The sequence below is a fragment of the Accipiter gentilis genome, chromosome W (genome assembly GCF_929443795.1).
Source record: "Accipiter gentilis chromosome W, bAccGen1.1, whole genome shotgun sequence".
Taxonomy (NCBI): Eukaryota; Metazoa; Chordata; class Aves; order Accipitriformes; family Accipitridae; genus Astur; species Astur gentilis.
Window position 1 is genome coordinate 13,216,220 of NC_064918.1, and position 22,482 is coordinate 13,238,701.

A 22,482-nucleotide genomic window follows, 5' to 3' on the forward strand; every position below is an offset into this window, starting at 1 on the left:
CCCACAATGATCCCAATGAAGTCAATGGGGCTCTGCCTAACTCCAGCAATCTGCCTACAGTAGAGCCATACTTCATAGAACTGCATTCAGATCTGGGATAGTATACTAACAATAAGAACTACCTTGTATTCGATACATCTGTAAAAGCATGACCTCAAAGTTAGTTAAAGGAACACTTGTAAATTTAGTATTCACCAAGCATTTTATTTTATTAAGAGTTATAAAAATATTTTACACTAGAAGCATTCTGTACAGCTGACTGCATTTTTAAAGAGATATCTAAAATCAAAAAGGAGTACCAGTATGCATAAGAAAACCTTTTCATTGTACACAAAGTAATATTTTCCATAGGAACAAGAAAGGAAAACTGATTTTTTTTTTTTAATTATTAAACTAGCAGGTAAACATTTATATTCAAACAGTAATTATCACCACAAATGCAAAATATTTTAGATGAATCTAAAATGGTTAAATGCATATATTACATGTCTACAAGACAAAATTGGGATTCAGTCAAAAAAAACAAAAAGAAAAATAATTAGTATCTTAAAAAAACACCAAAAAAACCCCCACCACAAGGGCAATACGTTAAGATCCAAACTGCAGTGTTATCAATGCCAGCAAATTGCCTAATCTTTTCAGTGCTCTATTGACTTCAGCGAGAACTTTGTGTGGGAATAAGCTTGCCAACACAAACCATATTGAAAGAAATTATTTTACCTTCTTTTCCCCAAAAATATGTAATAACTACAGAAAATTGAATTATCTTAATTTAAATAAACTAATTTTTTCTAATGCTGAATTTCAATTAAATCTATATAATTGGGTTCCTTCGTTCAATTTTCAATTTTGTTTCAAGACTTTTTTAAAAAGCAATAAAATAAAATAAAAGCAGAGCACCACCTCCTTACATAAAAAGCTTAAAACAATTAGCAGACAGGACAAAGACCAACATTACAGAAGAACGTCCAAAATACCAACCTTCTGCGCAGGGCACAACTATCAAAGCTCTGTCAATAAAAACCGTGTTAGTTAGATGCTGGGCCACACCAACACTTGATGCTTCACGAAACTTAATATAACATACTTTGGAGGAAAAAGCAAGAGGTGCGTTGCTGCAAGATAAAAGGAAAAAAAAACAATTAGCCATATTAAATAATTGTATGCATATATTTTCAACTATTATTTCTTAATATAAAAAAAAAAAAAGTTTTAGACTTCCTGGAAAAGTTACCCAAAAGACAAGAGTATAGACATTTACTAATTTGCCTACTTACTATGTCACTAAAAAAAAGCCCCTCCTCCTTTTTAATGGAAACTTACAGAAGCCAGAATCCCAAATTAACAAGGCTGATTTTCTTTACAAATTTTGCTAAACAACAATCACCAGTACATTCCAAATTACTATTGCAAGTAGCACATTTACTCGACACATTTGTTGAGTAAATAATTTGTAGTTTATCTTTTATCCTCCAAATAATCCTTGTTTAAGAAAGTCAAACAATAAGCCCGGTCATTTTTCAGTAGGTCCTTCAGATATTAGCCCATATTAACCAATACTCTTTCTTCGGCCTTCACAAATGTTTTATTAATTCATATTAAGATAAAAGCAGTTCTTGAGAGTTCTTTCAAATGTTAAGTCTTAGTTCACTAACGTAACAAAAATCCTTTTTATCATCTGCCTTAGTTTGGCATAGTGTAGTACAGGATAACACTGGAAGAGGTAGGAGGAATTCACTATTAGGCTAGAATAAGGAAGAAAATTAAAAATATGTATGTTGGGTAATTTCCTTTTCCATTTGAAAGTACACCAACAGAGACGTCAGAAAGCACAATACGTAAACTTTGTAATCTTGATCAAAAACAAAGACGTTTGCTTTGAAAAAATGTATTCCCTAGTCAAGGTTTATACTCTTTATACAAGTAGTTCATTCCCTCATATGAAGTAAGTACAGGCAAAACCTTCAAAGACAGAATACAATAGGATATTGCTGGAACATCAGCAAGTTCCATTTGAAAAAAAACACCAAAACATCTGTCTTCTAGCAAAGTAGTAAATCATGGAAAATACACTGCATGAACTGTTTAAATCCTGACCCTCCCTCAACTGAAACACTTGTCAACTTTCTGGAAGTAGCAGAAGCAATTCAAGTTTAGCCCAATCTATCTTGTAGTCCCTCAAATTCCAAGCAGGTACTCCCAAAGTTGTATGGAATTAATTAGGCTTTAGTATTTAAATACTAAACTCAGAAGTTTTAGACACATTATTTCATCATATTAATTGCATAAATGAACCAGGAACTTAGTCCGAGGCAGGCAGATTGGTACATTTCTGGTTACCAGAAATGTACCATCTAGGTAAAATATCTAGAGAGACGGCCAACTTCAGAATGGCAGTCAGAAACATTTAGGAAGAAAACATTAGGAAGAAAATTCTGTGAAAACAAAAACACTGAGGAAGCAAAAATAAACAGGGAGGAGGAGAAACATAAATATGAAAGTCAACCTTATACAATTTAGAAAAACATTGCAAGATGACTATATTTCTTCTGTCCATTTAGTTTGTCTGTAGTGGACAATGTTTTCACAGTTTCAAGCTTTCATGTTCAGGAAGGAAATAAACATATAAAATGGCTTTTGATCCATCTGTAAGGTCTTGGTTCAGAACACTTTCCATCAGAGCTGACAAAGAGCTAGGACTTCCTCAGCACTCAGCAGAAATGTTTGCATACAACTTGTAATCTTACATATTCTGAAGAGCCAGACTGCTCACTGCAAAGATTTGTTTGTTTGTTTGTTTTAATGGCCACAGGTTTTTTTTGTTTGGTTTGGGGGGGTAGAAGGGGGTCTGTGCACGTGGGTTTGGGGGGAGGGTGTTTTGGGTTTTTTGCCTCCACTAAAGATTCTGTGGTCCAGACTTCTAACATCTCTTGGCTTTTTCCTTTTTTGTTTTCATTGCCAACTCAAAAACATAATTCCGTTCCAGTCTCCATAAATAATCCTTATAAACTTCAACATCTATAGAGCCAGCTATGATGAGTGTATTTTTTATAATATTTCCCCCCCCTGTATTTCCTGGATTTCAATCACAAAAGCTGTCTGGAAAGTATGTTAAAAAATATTAACATCAGAACACTGCTGCAACAAGGCTCTAAAAAGAAGTCTTGGCACAAAGTGTTTTCTGAAGGTTAAGCTAATAATGCAATTCACTGGAGAAGTGATGAAGAGGAGAAATTCTCTTATAAGGAGACCACTTCTGCTGAAAACACATCAATCCTGCATCTACATCGAGGGAGATGATTAAGATACAAAAGATCTAAAATTCTGAAAGGTTTCACAGTGATCAAGTCCTCTCCTTTTACAAAGTGGGCCTCAAACTTCCCCAGTAGGCTTTGTAAGAAGTCTCTTAAAACAGAAAAGTCCTATTCTGTTTTAATTCCTTTTGTTCCATTTTTTCTGCCAATCTTTTCTGAGGCTGAATTGAGGTAGAGTCATAATCTTCTTCCTAGGGTTACAATGCACCAATGCAAAATAGCAAGTCCTACATCTCTGATTTAAGGTTACTATAATGCAGTTTCTTTACGAAAGTAAGACAACTCAAAAAGGAAATAAAGATCTGAATAGTATTCACATGTTTTCCTTTGTAGGGTGACAGTAACATCCATCTCCCAACAGAACAACCAACCAAAAACATAAGAATGATCTATTCAGAAAGCTACAGTGAAAAAAAAAAAATCAAATAAAAGGCTACAAACATCCCTTCTAAGGGTCCAAATTTTCTCAGGGTGGTGGTGGAGACAACAGAAATTAATAACCTATCAAAATAAGATGTTCTGGAATAACTGTGCAGATCACATTTAAATAAGACTCTGTGTGTTTTATCTCAAAAGCCTTATCTATACTGCAGTCACTGCAGGATATAACAATGTCTAAGAAACACTATCCTCCAAGACCACTCCAGAACATCTGGAAGCAAACAGTATTATAGCAGGGCTTTCAACACCTAATGCAGACAGTTTGTGCCTCCCTGCTTTCAAACAATTCATTCTGCAAAAATTCAATTGTTGCTCAATAAAGCTTTTCAATATTTCACTGTTCAAAAATCCTCTTACAGCCACATTTGAAGGCTTATTGCTACAAATGTAATTTTGAAGGCTTCTCTGAAACACAGACTTCAACTGGGTGACAAGCATAATGCAAAAGCATGACTGGGACTAAGAATCTGATTACAGATGTCACTGGTCTCCTAGTGTGCCAAAAAAAATTTCTAAGCTGTATGAGTAGTTGGCATACTGGAGTACATACCCAAGGCAAAAGACCTGTCACACCCTGCAAACCAGCTTCAGATTTCAACTGTACTGCAAACTGAAAGTGATCTATAAAGACTGGTCTCAGTCTTGTCCAGAACTGTGAGAAAAAGCCATACTTCATCTTCACGCAAAAGTCTATTTAAACAGCTAACAGAAAGGTACCAAATTAATACTTTCTTGGACAATGCATTTTGTAAGTTTAAGTAACTTTAGGCTGATTTAAAAAAAAAAAATACTACCAAACAAAAAACCAAACCAAAACAAAAAAAAAAAACAAACCACACAGCAAAGAGACAAAAGTTTCAGAAAATACTCTACAAAGCGGGGAACACAGCATACCCTCTCATGCTCCTGGCATCACCATGCAAGCATGGTTTCTCAGAGATCTTTTGCACACAGGTGCTTGCAGGATGCCTCCCTCCTACCTCCTTAATGGCCTCTGTGTATTCCCACTTGAGAAAACTCAATAAGCACCGAGAAAGTTTTGCAAATGGCAAACAGGGGAGCACTTGTTAAACAATAACAGCAATTCTCCATTCTCAACATGGGAATTCAGATCTCTAGCCAAATCAGGGACATACACAGGTATTCGAAACTTCAGGTTTTCCTCAGACTGATGGCAAAATATTACTGAAGCTGACAGCAAAGCCCCACTAAAACCACCCTCTTCTACACAGAAGTAGCAAATCCACACCGAGACCCTGACGTAGTAACAACTCTTAGTACATAAACTAATTCTCTTACACAGGCTGTGACTGTAATATTTTCTGTTCTTGTTGACTGTTTCACCCTATATATCCATAATTTTCCAAGTAATTTTCATATACACCTTTAACTTTTCTTTATGATATTTAAGTTTTAGCTTCAGGAAGAAACTAGATCTCATTTAGTAAAATTAGAAACCTGTAATTCAGTCATTCTATTTTCCTCAAGATGTAAGCAAAAGGGAAAATACTATACGTACAAGTAAATTAAAAAACCCAACAACATAGAAATCCTATTTTCTGAAAGGATTTTGCAATCATCCCTTACTTTCATTTCTGAGCAGTTGGTAAAAAAAAAAAAAAAAGAATGCTTGGCAATAGTAATGAAATGAATATAAGGGGTCTTTGAGCACTGAAAGCCACCTACAGCAGTCTTTGAGAGACAAGTCTTACAAGGAAAGGGTTAAAAATCTCATGAAGTCAAAGTTTCTTGGGTAAGTTTTTGACACCAATTTTAAACCAATACAGCAAACAGTTACAGCATGATAAAACAAACTCAGCTAGTCTCTTTAAGGTCTGATAATCAAATACAAATTACTTCAGAGTACAATGAATGGATAAAAAAAAAAACCACCAACCACACCTCTTTTCCCACCTCCACATAACTTATACCTGTTTACTGATGTTACTCATCAAATAGGTGCTTTCAAGTTTTTAGATTAAAGTTTCAATGGAAAGCCTTCCAGAGAGCAGAACAGTATATAGTTACACAATCAAGTCAAATTTAAAGTTTTCTTGTAAGAAAATAGGTAAATACAAACAGCCACTAGTAACAAGCATCTCTGACCCACTGAAAGATGATTCATGTTAATGGTTTTGCAATAAAAAAGAAATATTGCTTTCAGTGCCAACGAGTGACAAGTAGCTAAAATCAGGATGATAACCATATGGAAACAACTTCTTCAGTGCCAAGAGTTTCCAATGCTCTCAACACTGAATCAGAAAGTGGACTACTCACAGTTCACACAGGTCTCTCTGGAAAATAACAATAATAACAAAGTAGCATTTACTGCCATCTGCATAAAGTGTGAAAGCCTCTAATACACGGGATAGACACTTCCTCATAGAGAGCTAGGCTTTCAGGAACATGACAGGTATGAAATCCATCCTTCTTAAAGGGATGTCTGATTAGCAGTGACTGAAGAAACTGCTGAATGAAGATAAAACATGAAGTGACAAACTACCAAAGTACATAGTGTGATTTAACTCAACATTCATAAAAGTCCACCCAATCAATTCAGTATACAAAATAAAGGACCCTAACAGAAACTGCTACTTTAAAACCACAGTCTTAAGATATTAATTGCTGGGAAAGCTACCGGGTTCAGGAAGCTCGTTAGGAATACTGAAGAATCATCTTAAAGAACCTGCATTTTATTTAATGCATTAAAAAAAACTGAGGTGGTTTCTCTCTCTTCCCCTCCACATTTTGCATGCTTACAAGAACTTTAAGTGAACTAATCTAACATTAATATGCTTTCTATTTAATGTAATCTGTAAGTAATTATATTCAACAATTGAGACTTCCTGTTAGTTTTTTAAAGAAATTCTGCTGCACCCTATAAAACCAATGGACATGTTAATAACAGGAAACTGGAGAAATGTAGAAAATAGATAAAAAGGAACTCTTCTCTCTCATAATGCTAGTTCAGACAACCATAGCATAGCCCTTTACTTTGTTCTACAATCATTGAAGAGCCTATAGGTGCCAGATACATCATCCTCACTCCCCAGTAAGTCATAAACTACCTCTTTTTTTTTTTTTTTCCTCCATTCAAGTCAGCAGTAGGGTGCTGCACAATGAATTATAGTGGAACAGTGTTATCAAAGGAATTTCCTATAAGGTTGAAATGATCACCTGATCAAATTCACCACTTCTACAAACCTCTTGGATTGCTCCAACAGAGCAAAATATCAGAGAATTAGGAAGAAAGAAAAAAAATCCAAAGCTAACATAACATGTAATGCTGCATCTTCCAAGACCGGGAAAAAATATTTCAAAAAGAAATTAAATTATCAAGAGCAATGCTCCAAAATGGTCCATGTCCTTGACCAAGTTAATTCACAAATACCAGAATGAGATTTATTTCCTTTCAATAAAATAGGTAGTTTTGTTATTAAAAAAATTGAGTATTTAATACAATCAGATTTTATGGATTAGACTTCAGCAGATTAAGGGAAAAAGTAGAGGGCTGACAAACATGACTGACGTGGAAAAGGTGAAGGATAATTTATACAAATATTACAGTAAATCTCTTAACTTGAATACCCTTTTTTTTTTAATACAAGATGATACATACAGAAGAGAACACAACTTCACTCTGCTCTGCAAACTCATGCTTGACTACGTAAAAACATTTTGTGTGTACACTGAGTATTTGCAATACAGAATTAGAGAGAAAACGGGTTACAATTCTCTACACAATGCAACATGTAACTTTATTTCACCACATCGCTTTATCTATTAAAAAGTTAGGATAATACTCTTTTAATATTACACTACATATTATTCTTGAAACAAGAACTGATGGCTTTATTTTTTTAACTATGTGCTTCTGTACAAAGGCTAGCAAATGGGGTCCCAATCTCAGTGAAAACTTTTACTTAAGTAACACAAATATTCTGGAATGACTGAAAGCTACCATGTCACCTTCTTCTCATTCCTCAGCATGAAATAAATTTAAAAGACCATATTTTGAGAGACTGAAAGAGTTAATGTCTCAAACATTGTGGTGGGGCAAGTTCTGCTTAAAGACAAACCCTGCACAGCAAGGAACCAAGGTGAAAAGCCCATCAGCTCAGACATCAGCAACAGGAGGGGGAGGGTGTGCTGGAGGGTGCCCAGCTCCCTGTTCTGATAAGCTGTTCTGATACAAAGATCAAACAATGGCAGTGTCCGCAGGGAAGGAAAAGTTACTCCCCAAACAACCCCCAAGCCTAAAGGCTCACAAACTGCTCAGTAGCCGGGGCAAGGATGATAAAAGGACACAAACTGAAGCCCCAGGTGTGCAAGCCTACCAGAACTGGATGCCTCGGCTGACTGGACCAACGCTGGACCCAGGACCGGTGAAATCTTTCTCTCTTCTCTCTTTCCTTTTCCACAATCCCTACACCTCATCCCTTTAAGACATAAAGCCGTTGACCAAGTCTGGGACTAAGAGTGGATCCAGCCTCTCTGAGGAGGAGTCTAGAAAGCAAGGGGGTCTGCTCTGAACCTCGTGACTCAACGGGAGGGATCTCCTTCTTCCCTGAATCGATGTATATGGTTACACAGTTTACAGAATTGGTCTTATGCCAATTCCTGTTGTGAGAAACCCTGCCACCTACTACCACGCCTCCCCAGTTCAGTTTGCTTCTGTCATAAATAAAATCTTTAACTGATCGTTTGGTGTTGTTTCACCTTAATTTAGCCCGAGGTAATTTCAAATTAGACATGACTCACTGGTCTGTCCAGTCTGGGTCGTGACACATATTAATATTTGTCATTCAGTAGTCAATATCCATGAGACCTGCAATTCACTCATTCAATTTACCGAATTATGTTTTTCAGCTAGAAACTGGACTGAAAAGTAAGTTTCCCACTGTTCCACGAAGGTAACAAAATTCATGCTCTAGAATACATCAAGTTTGGATTGCTTATAGAAACGTTATTAAAGCTAAGACTGGGATGACATGAATTTTTGTCTGATGTTGACTAATGTAAAAAGCAAACTTCCTTTTTAATTAATAGAAAGAATTTATTTTTTAAAAAAAATCTAAGCCTTAAATTGTTAAATACCTAAGGAAAAAATAGGAGCAGAAAATAATTTTAACAAATTACAGACATCTGTTGTAGCATCTTTTTTTCTTGGGATACCTTTGCTACCCGTGCACTTGTTAATGAAACACTGAACTTATCATAATATTATTAAAATATATTTTCAGAGAGTCAGTAGGAAGCATTTTTTTTACTGTTTCACAAGAAGGGCATTAAACGCTTAATTTTTTTCCAAGGTAATAATTTGAAAGTCAGGTCAAACATCCAAAACTATTTGGCAAGGAAAAGCATATTTCTAAAAGTTATACATAAAAATTGTAAATAAAACCAAGAGTAAAATAAGCAATCACAATCCCACATCCTATCTCTGAAAACTACATTAATAATTTAGAACTGATGTTTACTGCATTATAACCTTGACATTTCCAAGTCAAACCATGCTATGGTACTGGATTTTAATATTTTATGCGTATACACAGACTAGCAAAATTTTATACATAGACACAAACAGTATTTGCATAGTAAATGTCAAGAAAATATCTATTTTCCTTATATAACTTGGTGAAAAATAAGAGCAACAGCTATAACAAAAAATATATTAAGTCAGGAGAAAACAAGTGTACTAAGTGTATTGTGGAACAAGTCCAAAGTAAAAACCTAGAAAACTGTACAAAAATCACCATAAATCTATTAAAGAGTATTTAAAGTCTGGTAAGGCTGTTTTATCTTTACACGAATGGATGCCTACTACATATGCTTTATATACATATTAAATCACATTTAATTTTTCTGAATGGCCCTCATTCAAACCCAGCCAAGTATAATCTAGTAACAGATAAAAATGGACAAATACCAACCTTTTTGCTATTTAGTTTAAAAAAAAAAATGAAATTTTATTCCTCTGTCGTCTTTGTATTAAAATTGAAGTATGGATGTGAATGACTCCCCCCTGCCCCTTTCTGCTATTCCCATTTAATTTTCACAAGGAAAAGATAAATAGTTTGAAAGGTCATGTCTGTCATTCACTTCCTAATACAACAGATACGTTAAGAAAAAATTATTTATTTTCCTCCCCTGTTTTGTTGGCCACCATCTGCTTGGAAAAAATACTAAGGTTCGCAAAATAACAATATTATCTACCATTTAAGCAGATCCCTCGCATGCAGCTGACATAATGAGGACAGCTACAATTTAGAGAAACGTGTATTAACTTTCATTTACTGCAAATGTCTTATCAGGGGCATTTCTGAGCACAGGGCAGGTACCGTTCCTCTGTTAACGGCTATACTGGCTTCTATTCGAGCGGCCCTTTCTCGAAGGAGAAGAGCCCTTCGAACAAAAAGAGTTGGTCCCGCCGGCACGCATCGCCCGGGCGGCGCGGCCTGGCAGCCAGCCGGGCGGGGGTCGGGCCTGGGGCACTCCCGCCCGACCCCCCTCCACTTGGGATGAGTCCGAGCATAGAGAAAGGTGGGCCACAGAAAAGAGGTTTTCAGGAAAAGGGGGGAAACGAGACCTGCGCCGGGGAAGCGCTTCGGGGCAGCCTGGGAGCACGCTTCTCGCCAGGCCTTAGGCTGCGACTCAGTACCGGCAGCCACCACCACGAGAACACAAAACCCGCCGCGTTTCTACAGGCCGCTCCGGAGATGCCGCAGCTGCTTTCCTCCTCCGGACTGGGGCCGCCATCTTAGGTCCGGGCGAAGCCCCTTTCCCTTAACGCTTCTGCCCCATACAAAGGGGTGGGACCACGCGACCCCCGTGCGGGAGACTCTGGTGCCCACACTCAAAATAGCACATAGGGCCTTCTGCCTCTTCCCTTCCCTCCATCCTCTCGACCCCTCTAGGCCTCTTCCTCATCCCAAGTCTTTATCACTCCAAAGGCTGGCGTAGATCCTACTTACTCCGGGGGATAGAGGCGCAGCTCCTCGATATCTCCTAGGAAGCCGAAGAGAGTCTGCATCTGCTCACTGGTCACTGCCGAGGACAGGTTAGTGACCTGGATGACAGACGTGGGGCCCAAGGGGAAACCGAGCGGTACCCCGATCCCTCCGCTGTTCATCATGGCGGAGCCTGCAAGAATACTCCGCTTGCGGCGGTGCCACACACGGCCGGAGAGGCGGGCCTGACTACAGAGAGCGCGCGGCGCCTGCCAGAACGTCCTAGCATACGGGCGCTCTAGCGGCGAACTCGACTGCTCCCTAGAGATGTTTCTGGGCGGGCAAACCGTTCATCTCGGACCGGCTGGGGCTCGCGGGGGAGCGGGCACCCTCGCTCCGCGCAGACGAGACTCCGAGCTCGGCCACAAGGGCCCCCCTGTAAGAGGGGAAAAGAAGAAAAAAAAAAAACCAACAAAAATCTCTTCCCTCCTGTTTCCCAAGGAGCCAGCCAGGCCGCCGTTACCAGGGCGGGACCAGCTCCACCGGCCTCCCTTCATGCACACGCTGCCAGGGGACCGGACCGCAGATCCCGCGAGGGGGGGACGGGACGCGCAGGAAGGAGCAGCCCCGGCTCCTGCATAGCGGAGGAAGCAAGCACGACGGCCTAGACGCCGCACGCAGCGGCCTGTTGGTGTGACTGAGGCGGTTAGATAGCTCTATCACACGTGGGGAAGGTACAGCTGTAAGCGCGTCCCTGCACAAACGGGGCTTGAGTACCTTGTTAACTAGTTTCGTTGTCCTTTAGCAAAGCAAAAGGCTTCTTATTTTAAAACCGGAATACCAAAGAGTCTAGGTACAAAACCCCACCTTTAATAGGTCAGGTTTAGCTCTATTAATCGATTTGGCATGAAATCCACTGAATGCTCTGCCAGCAAATTAAAATATGCCCACAAGAAATGGAAGGAAAAATAGATTTCCCATTTAAATGTTCTTTGGTAGCCAAGCTCAATAAGAGGCAGTTTAATTACCTAGGGAATAAACCCTTGAAAACTTACTCTACATTTAAACAGGAAGGGTTGTAATGGAATAGGTTGTTAATGGTTTTGTTATAACTTGACTAGCAATCTATACCAATTAAACTGATTTTATCTGGAGTTACAGTTTAAGTTCTCTTTAAAAGTTAAATTGACTGGAGAAAATGAGACTGAGCACTATGCATGTGGGTGATCAGTATTAAGGATCTAACTGCAGTCTTGCTTAGGTGGTAAAGAACTGTGTATTTTGGCACTAAAAGACTTAAGGTTTCAAACATGAATATTTTAGCTTTTAAGACCTTCCATACCCCAAACCTGAACTGAGAAGGAACTGAAGTATTTTTTAAGCTATCTATATGGGCTGAAAAAGATTGCAAATTTGTGATACTTCCCTGAGCAAGTAGGTCAGTTGTTATAGAATCTCTATAGGTAAGCCTGGGTAGTGCTTCCTTTATTGATGCTCAATATGTAACAGGAATTTAAGTAATTCCAAGCAATTGTCAGAGATTTATTTTATTTAAAAATGCCTACGCATATGTTTCAGGTAGTACTTATTTCAAAATGCTAATCAGTGCAACTCATATTCTTTTTCTAAATGGAATTCAGATTCCAAAAATACAAGATTTAAGATCCAAGTTAAATACTTTCTTTCATCCATCCTGATAGCTTCTTAATTAGCTTAAGCTTAGAGAAGTTTAACTGGAGAATTCAAGATTTTTTGTTGTATATTATGCAAAATTAAACCCTGGTATGATTATTCTATCTATAGGAACATTGCATAAAGATTTCCTGTGTTTTGACTAGTACATTTCATCCAAAGATGGTTAGCAGATGTGTAGAAGCTATTACTGCTTTGAACATTCGTGTCCTTTCTTGCATCTCTCAGTGGAGGGTACCAGAAAATTCACAAATAATAGAAAAATTTTGTGCTGTCAGAACTGACTGGGATACCTCACCTCAGGTAAAGCCTTTAATAGTAAATATGAAATTCTGAGCTACTGGTCTCCTTCCCAAAACCAAAACAGAAGCAAAACACTGTTTAAATTTTATATTTGTCAGTCCCTACCACAGGACAAAATTAGCTTGGAAAATAATATGAAAAAAAAATACTTTGGATTTCAGAAGAATAGCAAGAAATAAAAACAGAAACAATGCCGAAAGCCTTGGTTCACACAGGCTGCCATTAAAATGCCTGAAGCAAACAATGAATGTTTTAGCCAAACTGTTCAAAATTTAAGTGTTTAAGAGTCATTCCCTCTCCTATAATAAAAAACAGCTATCGAGGAAAAAAGTTAAATAAAATGGGTAGACATGCAGGAGGGGAATCAATGTACAAGCAGTGCCCTAACATCTCTATAATCAACAGTTAATGGACATGCCTTAACATCTTCTTACAGGATGCTGTAGGCCAAGAGAAAACTTTTGCTGTGATCTAAAAGTGCAGGATTCATACATGTAGGGGCTTCTTTTCAGTTTTGCCCACCTGTTTTTATACTTTTAGTAACTGGATTGTTGCATTGAGATTAAGTAAATAAATTCTTTCATTTTACCTTCACCTTAATCGTACAAGCAATAATTTCAGGTTGACTAGCAAAGACCAAGGTATTCCATGCCTGCAGTGCAGAAATCCTCAAACTTCTCCCAGCTGGGGATTCCAACATAAATCTCCTGAAAATCCAAACAATAGATTTTGACTGAGCTCCAGTCCTGGAACTCTAACCATGATTTCAGAAAGCCCTTTGCAATTGCAGAGTTATCCAGAATTGACAGGGTGCTCGAGAGAACAGCTTTACAGGCATTGCATAAAATTCTCAAAAATATGCATTAACACCTTTCCTGGAAGAGGAAAGTTATTACTTACTAATTCCTATTTTTAATGTGTAAAAAACCAGGTGCAAACTATGCTTTGAACTGCTTTATCAGCAACCATTGTGTAGTCAAAACACATATTCCCTTTCTTCTTTCCCTTTCCTTCAAAGTTGCTCCAGAAATTAGACTGAGTAGGACTTTGCAATTTATAGGGTTCCCCTGGTGAGCACAGTTTTCAGATACTGTGAAGGCAAATGATAAACTGTCCATGCATAAACAATATGACTGTTCATGAGGACAAATAAGCAATCCTTTCTGAAAACAAAAAAGTGGTTTGGTTTGGTTTGGTTTTTTACAGGTACAGGGCAAATCTCAGAATATGGAGCATTTGCTTGCCCTTACAACAATATACTTTTTTTGTTTCATTTATGTTGTAGTTTAACCCCAGCCAACAACCAAGCACCACGCAGCCGCTCACTCACTCCCCCCACACCCACCCAGTGGGATGGGGGAGAGAATTGGGAAAAAAAAAAAAGTAAAACTCATGGGTTGAGATAGGAACAGCTTAATAGGACAGAGAAGAAGAAACTAATAATGATAATGTTAACACTAATAAAATGACAATAGTAATAATAAAAGGATTGGAATATACAAGTGATGCACAATGCAATTGCTCGCCACCTGCTGACTGACCGATGCCCAGTTAGTCCCGGAGTGCCAATCCCCCCACCCCTGCTCCCCCCCAGTTTATATACTAGGCATGATGTCACATGGTATGGAATAAATACCCTGTTGGCCAGTTTGGGTCAGCTGCCCTGGCTGTGTCCCCTCCCAACTTCTTGTGCCCCTCTGCAGAAGTCAATTATATGGAACTTAGTGACTGGGCCTGAAAGTAGTTCACGGTCACAAGAGCATTCCAGACGCCTTTGGAAGGCCTTGAACAGAAGGAACAAGAAGACAATAAAAAGAAAGATCCCAATTAGAAAAACACAGGTGCGCATTCCACGATAAAGGGAACTTGGCACAAACAACCTCAATTCAGCAGTTTATCTTGACCAGTTAGACTGAGACAAGTTTCACATGTTTTAGTTAATATAGCCAATTATGTCCTATGTTTATGCACGTGTACGGAGTTAGTATAACCAACTATATCTTATGTTTATACGCGTGTACAGTGTCGATATAACCAATCACATTTTATGCTTGTGCGCGTGGACACTAAATGCTTGCATGCAGCAGCCAATCAAAGCTTCTTAGGAACTTGGAAAATTGTATAAGAATAATCAGCTAGGCTCAATAAACTGGCGACTTTGATCATCATATTGGTGTCCTGTCGTCCGTCCCCGCATGGAATTTCGCAACACCCCTCCAGCCTTCTTGCTGGCTGGGCACGAGAAGCTGAAAAATCCTTGACTTTAGACTAAACATTACTTAGCAACAACTGAAAACATCAGTGTTATCAACATTCTTCACATACTGAACTCAAAACTTATCACTATACCAGCTACTAGGAAGACAATTAACTCTATCCCAGCTCAAACCAGGACAATATCCACCTCTTATTCTATACCATTTACATCATGCTCAGATCCCATCCTTTCAGTTACATCCCAATCAATCATCACCTTTTCTGTCCTTTGAGATAGAGAGAGATAAACCCACAGAGATATCATTCCCTTAGTTTATAGGCCATGTTTATAAAATGTTTGTTGAGTTCATTTAGTCCATGACTCTGGGCTCCATCTGTCATACCAGTATTTCTGGGCAGGACGGATGGTGCAAAGTCCTCTCAGTCAGCAGAGCAGGATCGGGCTTCAGCGTGCTACGGCGAGCGGGTGACATTGGGCACAGCAGGAGGATGGTGTGCACTGTTGGATTGTTGCATGCTAAAGTCAGTTCTGGTCTCATCACTACTGTGCTTTGCTCAGTTTTATCAGTCCATTCTTGCTTGATTTAAGTGATTCTTACTGTAGTACTATGGATATAGCATAAAACAATTATAGTAATGATAACATACAGTAGCAGGGTTATATAGCAACTAATATCATACAGTTTAATTCTGGCTATTCTCACCTAAAATCAGATCCCCTTGAGGCACACATCGGAATTCCCCATTTTCCTGGGTTCAGCTGGGATAGAGTTAATTTTTACAGGAACCTGGGAGGGGGGGCACAGCCAGGACAGCTGACCTTAACTAGCCAAGGAGCTATTCCATACCATGTGACATCATGCTCAGTATATAAATAGGGAGCGGGCTGGGGAGGTGCTTTCTGTGGGAGAGCATTGGGTTCTAGGTGGTGAGCAGTTGCACTGTGCATCACTCGTTTTGTATATTCTTTTATTAGTACCGTTGTTGTTGTTGTAACTTCTCTTTTTGTGTTGTCCCAGTAAATTGTCCTTATCTCAACCCACGAGGTTCTGTTTTTTCTTGTCTCCTTTCTGATTCTCCTCCCCATCCCACCGGAGGGGGCTGGAGGAGTGAGTGAGCGGCTGCGTGGTCCTTTGTTACTGGCTGGGCTGAAACCACGACAGTCCTTTTTGGTGCCCAACGTGGGGCCCGAAGGGTTGAGATAACAATGGATCTGGCCAGAGCGTGTTAAAACAAATTTGTTATATGCATTTCTTTTATTGGTTAAATAGTTGCTAGTCACAATGTTGGTTCATTTGTTGACGTGGTGGCGTTGTGTAAGTTCTTATATGCTCTATGTATTCCCTGTGGTGATGTTTATCACCTCTGGGAGAGGGGTCAGGATTATCATTTTGCTAGACTGGGTAATGTCGACTTATGAAATGATTACATCACTGGTCATGAAGTTAAGCTGATATCTGTATGCGGCAGTGATATTATTTCCGTACTTCAGGCACCTTCTATCGGAATTTACTGGTAATCGCACCCAATCCATGGGGAAGTCAAGGGGGATACTTCCCCCCCACACACACTTGTTCACCTCCCTTTTCTCCTTCTGGCTAATTACAACAGCTTTTGAGAATTTTGAATATCCTTGGCATGCACAAGCGAGCATGCTGTTAGTGCTATGTCTCCTGAATGTGTTTCAGGTCTTGTTTAGGGCTACAAAAAAGTTTCTTAAGAATACCACCCAGAGATCTGCCCCAAGGCTGCATATTCATGGGTGGCACAGCATGTGGGAGGATATGGGCAGGTATCTAGACAACATCTCACCTCCAATGGTTTGGAGCTTCACTCCGGAACAACTACAGAACCCTCATGAAGTGGTAGAATATTTGAAAGGAAAATGCTGTGGCTATTCCAGAGACGCACAAATTACCACACTGTGCTGGGCCCTGGCCAGTATCTACCAAACACTGCTTGATATTAGGCAGCACCCTCAGGGGGAAGAGAAGGAAAACAGAGCGACAGGCACTGTGGCTACCCCAACCCCGGCGACAGGCACTGCAGCTGAACCAGAGAACCAACCTGTGCCAGTATCAGTCGCCCCTATACAGAAGAAGAAACACACAGAGAAATCAGTTCGCTTAGTGAGGGATGAAAGTGAACCAGGGTCATCATGAGAACAGGAGGAAGAGGCAGAACCTGAAATAATTACCCGATCTCTATCCCTGAGTGAGTTGTGCCACATGCAAAAAGATTTTGGCCGCCACCCAGGTGAGCACATTGTTACCTGGCTGCTCCGATGCTGGGATAATGGGGCCAGTAGTTTGGAATTAGAGGGTAGGGAAGCCAAGCAGCTGGGATCCCTGTCTAGGGAAGGTGGCCTTGACAAGGCGATTGGGAGAAAAACACAAGTCCTCAGCCTCTGGAGGCGACTTCTGTCAGGTGTGAAGGAAAGATATTCCTTCAAGGATGATGTTACATGTCACCAAGGCAAGTGGACCACCATGGAGAGAGATATCCAGTACCTGAGGGAATTAGCCATGCTGGAGGTGATTTATAATGGCCTGGAAAATGCGCAGTCACCCACAGATCCAGGTGAAGTCCAACACACACAACCCATGTGGTGGAAGTTTCTATGAAGTGCACCGCCAACCTATGCCAACTCATTGGCAGTAATGTCCTGGAAAGAAGGCTGTGGACGAACTGGCTGTCCAACTCCGTCAATATGAAGGAAGTCTCTCTTCCTCCCTACAGGCCTGTGTCTCGGCTGTAGAGGAATTGTCTCGGGAGTTCCAGCAATTCAAAGTGGATATGTCCTTCTCCCCACCTGTACAGGCCCGCATTGCAGCTATTAGGAGTGTGGCAGTACACTTGTACACTTCCCCCCTCTACCCCCCCCAGCCCTATCCCGCCAGCAGGAAACAAAACTTCTCCAGGCAGGGAGAAGGGGAAGGAAAAAATCCAACACCTAAACCCTAGAGGCTGCAGGTTGAAATTTTAACTAGCCAATCGAAACGTACCAGGTACACTGAGGTGACCTTCTTGGCCAATAGGGACTAAATGACCACAGGTCAGATTCGACAGGGGTATAAATGGGGTCCCGCCGGAGGACATGTTGGCAGTCCTCCTTGGAGCAGCGGGTCTGCAGTCGGGGACTCCCCCTTCAGTCAGGGTTACTGCCCGAGGTAACTCCTCGAGGGAGAGAGCCCTCAGCTTTTAGGTGAGTGATACGCACGTTTTGGAGCCATCACTTTAACTCTTGGGGATTCTTGAGTCAGCTGTGTAGTATTAATTCTCTTTACATCACTGAGCCTGTGGTTTATAAAATGTTACCGGACTTCTAACTAACTTTTTACTGAAGAATAAATCTGAGTTTTAACACCTGTTGGATTTGCTTATGCGTGCATCCATAACAAGGAGTGAACGTTCCTCTGCTCAAGAGAGAGGAGATAGAAAGTACACAGGACAGGCTAACCTGTGGTTTTACCTGCGTGACCATGGAGAGGACATGAGGAAGTGGGATGGAGAACCTACCTCAAACCTAGATGCACGGGTACGTGAGTTGCAAGAAAAAGCAATCAGAAAAGAGGATTCCTCCTGGAAAAATGCCGCTCCAGTTTCCTGCGAGCAGTCCCTCAGACAGGTTAGAAGGGCTAATCTCATTTCTGATCCTCTTGAAGGGAATTCTGAGCCAATTTTATGAGAAGTGAGTACTGGATACTCTGACCAGAATTAGAGGGGCCCTGCCTCCAGCCAGGTGGAGGAAAGGGATAACCGGGTCTATTGGACTGTGTGGATTCAATGGCCTGGCACATTAGACCCACAGGAATATAAGGCTCTAGTGGACACCGGTGCACAATGTACCATAATGCCATCAAGTCATAAAGGGGCAGAACCCATTTGTATTTCTGGTGTGACAGGGGGATCCCAAGAGTTAACTGTATTGGAAGCTGAACTAAGCCTAACTGGGAATGAATGGCAGAAACACCCCATTGTGACTGGTCCAGAGGCCCCGTGCATCCTTGGCATAGACTATCTCAGGAGGGAGTATTTTAAGGACCCAAAGGGGTACTGTTGGGCTTTTGATATAGCTGCCTTGGAGATGGAGGGAATTAAACAGCTGTCTACCCTGCCTGGTCTCTCAAGACCTTTCGGTTGTGGGGTTGCTGAAGGTTGAAGAACAACAGGTGCCAATTGCTACCACAACAGTGCACACCGATGGCAATATCACACCAACTGATACTCCCTGATTCACATCCATGAGCTGATTTGCCGATTGGAGAGCCAAGGAGTGATCAGCAAGACTCGCTCACCCTTTAATAGTCCCATATGGCCAGTGCGGAAATCTAATGGGGAGTGGAGACTAACAGTTGACTATTGTGGGTGTCCTGGTTTCAGCTGGGATAGAGTTAACTGTCTTCCTAGTAGCTGGTACAGTGCTATGTTTTGAGTTCAGTATGCGAAGAATGTTGATAACACTGATGTTTTCAGTTGTTGCTCAGTAGTGTTTAGACTATAGTCAAGGATTTTTCAGCTTCTCATGGCCAGCCAGGGCACAAGAAGTTGGCACAGGACACAACCAGGGCACCTGACCCAAACTGGCCAATGGTGTATTCCATACCATGTGACGTCCCATCTAATATAGGACCTGGGAAGTGGGGGCAGGGAATTGGCGCTCGGGGACTGGCGGGGTGTCGGTTGGCGGGTGGCGAGCAATTGCTGGGATGTGATATATCCACTCAATGCCATGTTCTTTGGCCCAGGTGTCTATGAGGTTGTTTCAGGAAATGAGACTCGATTCTTTCTGGGGTGCCATGTCACCATAAAACTTGCCTTTCAAGGCCCAGGAGAGTGTTCCGGGCAGTGGCATGGGGCACAGGATATGTTTCCAGCCATCCAGTGGTTGATTCAACCACTGTAAGCATATAGCACTTGCCTTGGCAGGTTTGTGGGAGTGTGATATAGTCAATCTGCCAGGCCTTCCCATATTTATATTTCAGACATTGCCCTCCAAACCACAAGGGCTTTAACAGCTTGGCTTCCTTATTTGCAGCACATGTTTCACATTCATGGATAACCTGTGCAACAATGTCCATGGTCAAGTCCACCCCTCGATCACGAGCCCACCTATATGTTGCATCTCTTCCCTGTTGGCCTGAGGTATCATGGGCCTACCAAGCTATAAATAGCTCAACCTTATGTTGCCAGTCCAGATCTACCTGAGACACTTCAATCTTGGTGGCCTGATCCACCTGCTGGTTGTTTTGATGTTCTTCAGTGGCCCAACTCTTGGGTATGTAAGCATCTACATGACGTACTTATACAACCAGATTCTCTAGCCAAACAGCAATATCTTGCCACAGTGCAGCAGCCCAAATGGGTTTACCTCTGCGCTGCCAGTTGCTCTGCTTCCATTGCTGTAACCACCCCCGCAGGGCATTTGCCACCATCCATGAGTCAGTATAGAGATAGGGCACTGGCCACTTTTCGCTTTCAGCAATGTCTAATGCCTGCTGGATGGCTTTCACTTCTTCAAATTGACTTGATTCAGCGTCTCTTTCAGTGGTTTCTGCAACTTGTCATATAGGGCTCCATATAGCAGCCTTCCATCTCCAATGCTTTCCCACAACGCGACAGGACCCATCAGTGAACAGGGCATATTGTCTCTCATCTTCTGGCAGTTTATTATACAGTGAGGCCTCTTCAGCACACGCCACATCCTCCTCTGGCGACATTCCAAAATCTTTGCCTTCTGGCCAGTCCATGATCACTTCCAAAATTCCTGGGTGACTGGGGTTTCCTATGCGAGCTCGTTGTGTGATCAGTGCAATACACTTACTCCACGTGGCATCAGTCGCATGATGTGTAGAGGAGACTTTCCCTTTGAACGTCCAGCCCAGCACTGGCAGTCGGGGTGCTAAGAGGAGCTGTGCTTCAGTACCAACTACTTCTGAGGCAGCTCGAATTCCTTCATATGCTGCCAATATCTCTTTTTCAGTTGGAGTATAGCGAGCCTTGGATCCTCTGTATCCCCGACTCCAAAACCCCAGGGGTCGGCCTCAGGTCTCCCCAGGTGCTTTCTGCCAGAGGCTCCAGGTTGGGCCATTCTCCCCAGCTGCAGTATAGAGCACATTTTTAACATCTTGTCCTGCCCAGATAGACCCAAGGGCTACTGCATGAACAATCTCCCATTTAATTTGTTCAAAGGCTTGTCGTTGTTCAGGGCCCAGTTTGAAATCGTTCTTCTTCCGGGTCACATGATAGAGAGGGCTTACAATCAAACTGTAATTTGGCATATGTATTTTCCAAAAACCCACAACACCTAAGATGGCCTGTTTCCTTTTTATTAGTCGGTGAAGACATAGCTGCTATTTTGTTGATCACGTCCGCAGGGATCTGACGACGTCCATCTTGCCATTTTACTCCTAAGAACTGGATCTCCTGCGCAGGTCCCTTGACCTTACTTTCTTTTATGGCAAAACCAGCTTTCAGAAGGATTTAGATTATTTTCTTCCCTTTCTCAAATACTTCTTCTGCTGTGTTGCCCCATACGATGATGTCATCAACGTACTGCAGGTGTTCCGGAGCTTCACTTGTTTCCAGTGCAGTCTGGATCAGTCCATGGCAAATGGTGGGGCTGTGTTTCCACCCCTGGGGCAGTCGGTTCCAGGTGTACTGGACACACCTCCAAGTAAAAGCAAACTGTGGCCGGCACTCCGCTGACAGAGGAATTGAGAAAAATGCATTAGCAATGTCAATTGTGGCATATCACTTGGCTGCCTTTGATTCCAGTTCGTATTGAAGTACTTGCATATCTGGAACGGCAGCACTGAGCAGTGGCGTGACTTCATCCAGGCCATGATAGTCAACTGTTAGTCTCCACTCCCCATTAGATTTCTGCACTGGCCATATGGGACTATTAAAGGGTGAGCGAGTCTTGCTGGTCACTCCTTGGGTCTCCAGGTGGTGAATCAACTTGTGGATGGGAATCAGGGAGTCTCGGTTGGTGCGATATTGCCACTGGTGCACTGTTGTTGTAGCAATTGGCACCTGTTGTTCTTCAACCTTCAGCAACCCCACAACCGAAGGGTCTGAGAGAGACCAGGCAGGGTAGACAGCTGTTTAATTCCCTCCATCTCCAAGGCAGCTATATCAAAAGCTCAACAGTACCCCTTTGGGTCCTTAAAATACTCCCTCCTGAGATAGTCTATGCCAAGGATGCACGGGGCCTCTGGACCAGTCACAATGGGGTGTTTCTGCCATTCATTCCCAGTTAGGCTTAGTTCAGCTTCCAATACAGTTAACTCTTGGGATCCCCCTGTCACACCAGAAATACAAATGGGTTCTGCCCCTTTATGACTTGATGGCATTATGGTACATTGTGCACCGGTGTCCACTAGAGCCTTATATTCCTGTGGGTCTAATGTGCCAGGCCATTGAATCCACACAGTCCAATAGACCCGGTTATCCCTTTCCTCCACCTGGCTGGAGGCAGGGCCCCTCTAATTCTGGTCAGAGTATCCAGTACTCACTTCTCATAAAATTGGCTCAGAAGTCCCTTCAAGAGGATCAGAAATGAG

The 22,482-nt window shown here is 41.5% G+C and overlaps 2 protein-coding genes across 10 annotated transcripts in view; one reads left to right on the forward strand and one right to left on the reverse strand.

Moving 5' to 3' along the window:
• The window catches only part of LOC126035258 (splicing regulatory glutamine/lysine-rich protein 1-like), a 134,849-nt gene that overhangs the window by 110,509 nt on the left and 1,858 nt on the right, over positions 1-22,482 (reverse strand). For 4 of the 9 annotated variants that reach the window (XR_007504874.1, XM_049793617.1, XM_049793618.1 and 1 more), the window contains exons 1-2: positions 10,730-10,970; positions 982-1,115 (exon numbers count right to left, since the gene is read on the reverse strand). The exons of 1 other annotated variant lie outside the window; for it this stretch is intronic. Coding sequence is in view for 7 of the 8 variants with exons in the window: in XM_049793617.1 (XP_049649574.1) it covers positions 982-1,115; positions 10,730-10,890 (295 nt within the window). In the remaining variant the exon portion in view is untranslated. Of the gene's footprint in view, positions 1-981; positions 1,116-10,729; positions 11,010-22,482 lie in introns of those variants that run through there. 4 more of the 9 variants (XM_049793614.1, XM_049793616.1, XM_049793615.1 and 1 more) reach the window with 3 other exon arrangements.
• LOC126035315 (translation initiation factor IF-2-like) overlaps positions 1-22,482 on the forward strand; it is a 307,625-nt gene that overhangs the window by 49,330 nt on the left and 235,813 nt on the right. The window lies entirely within an intron of this gene.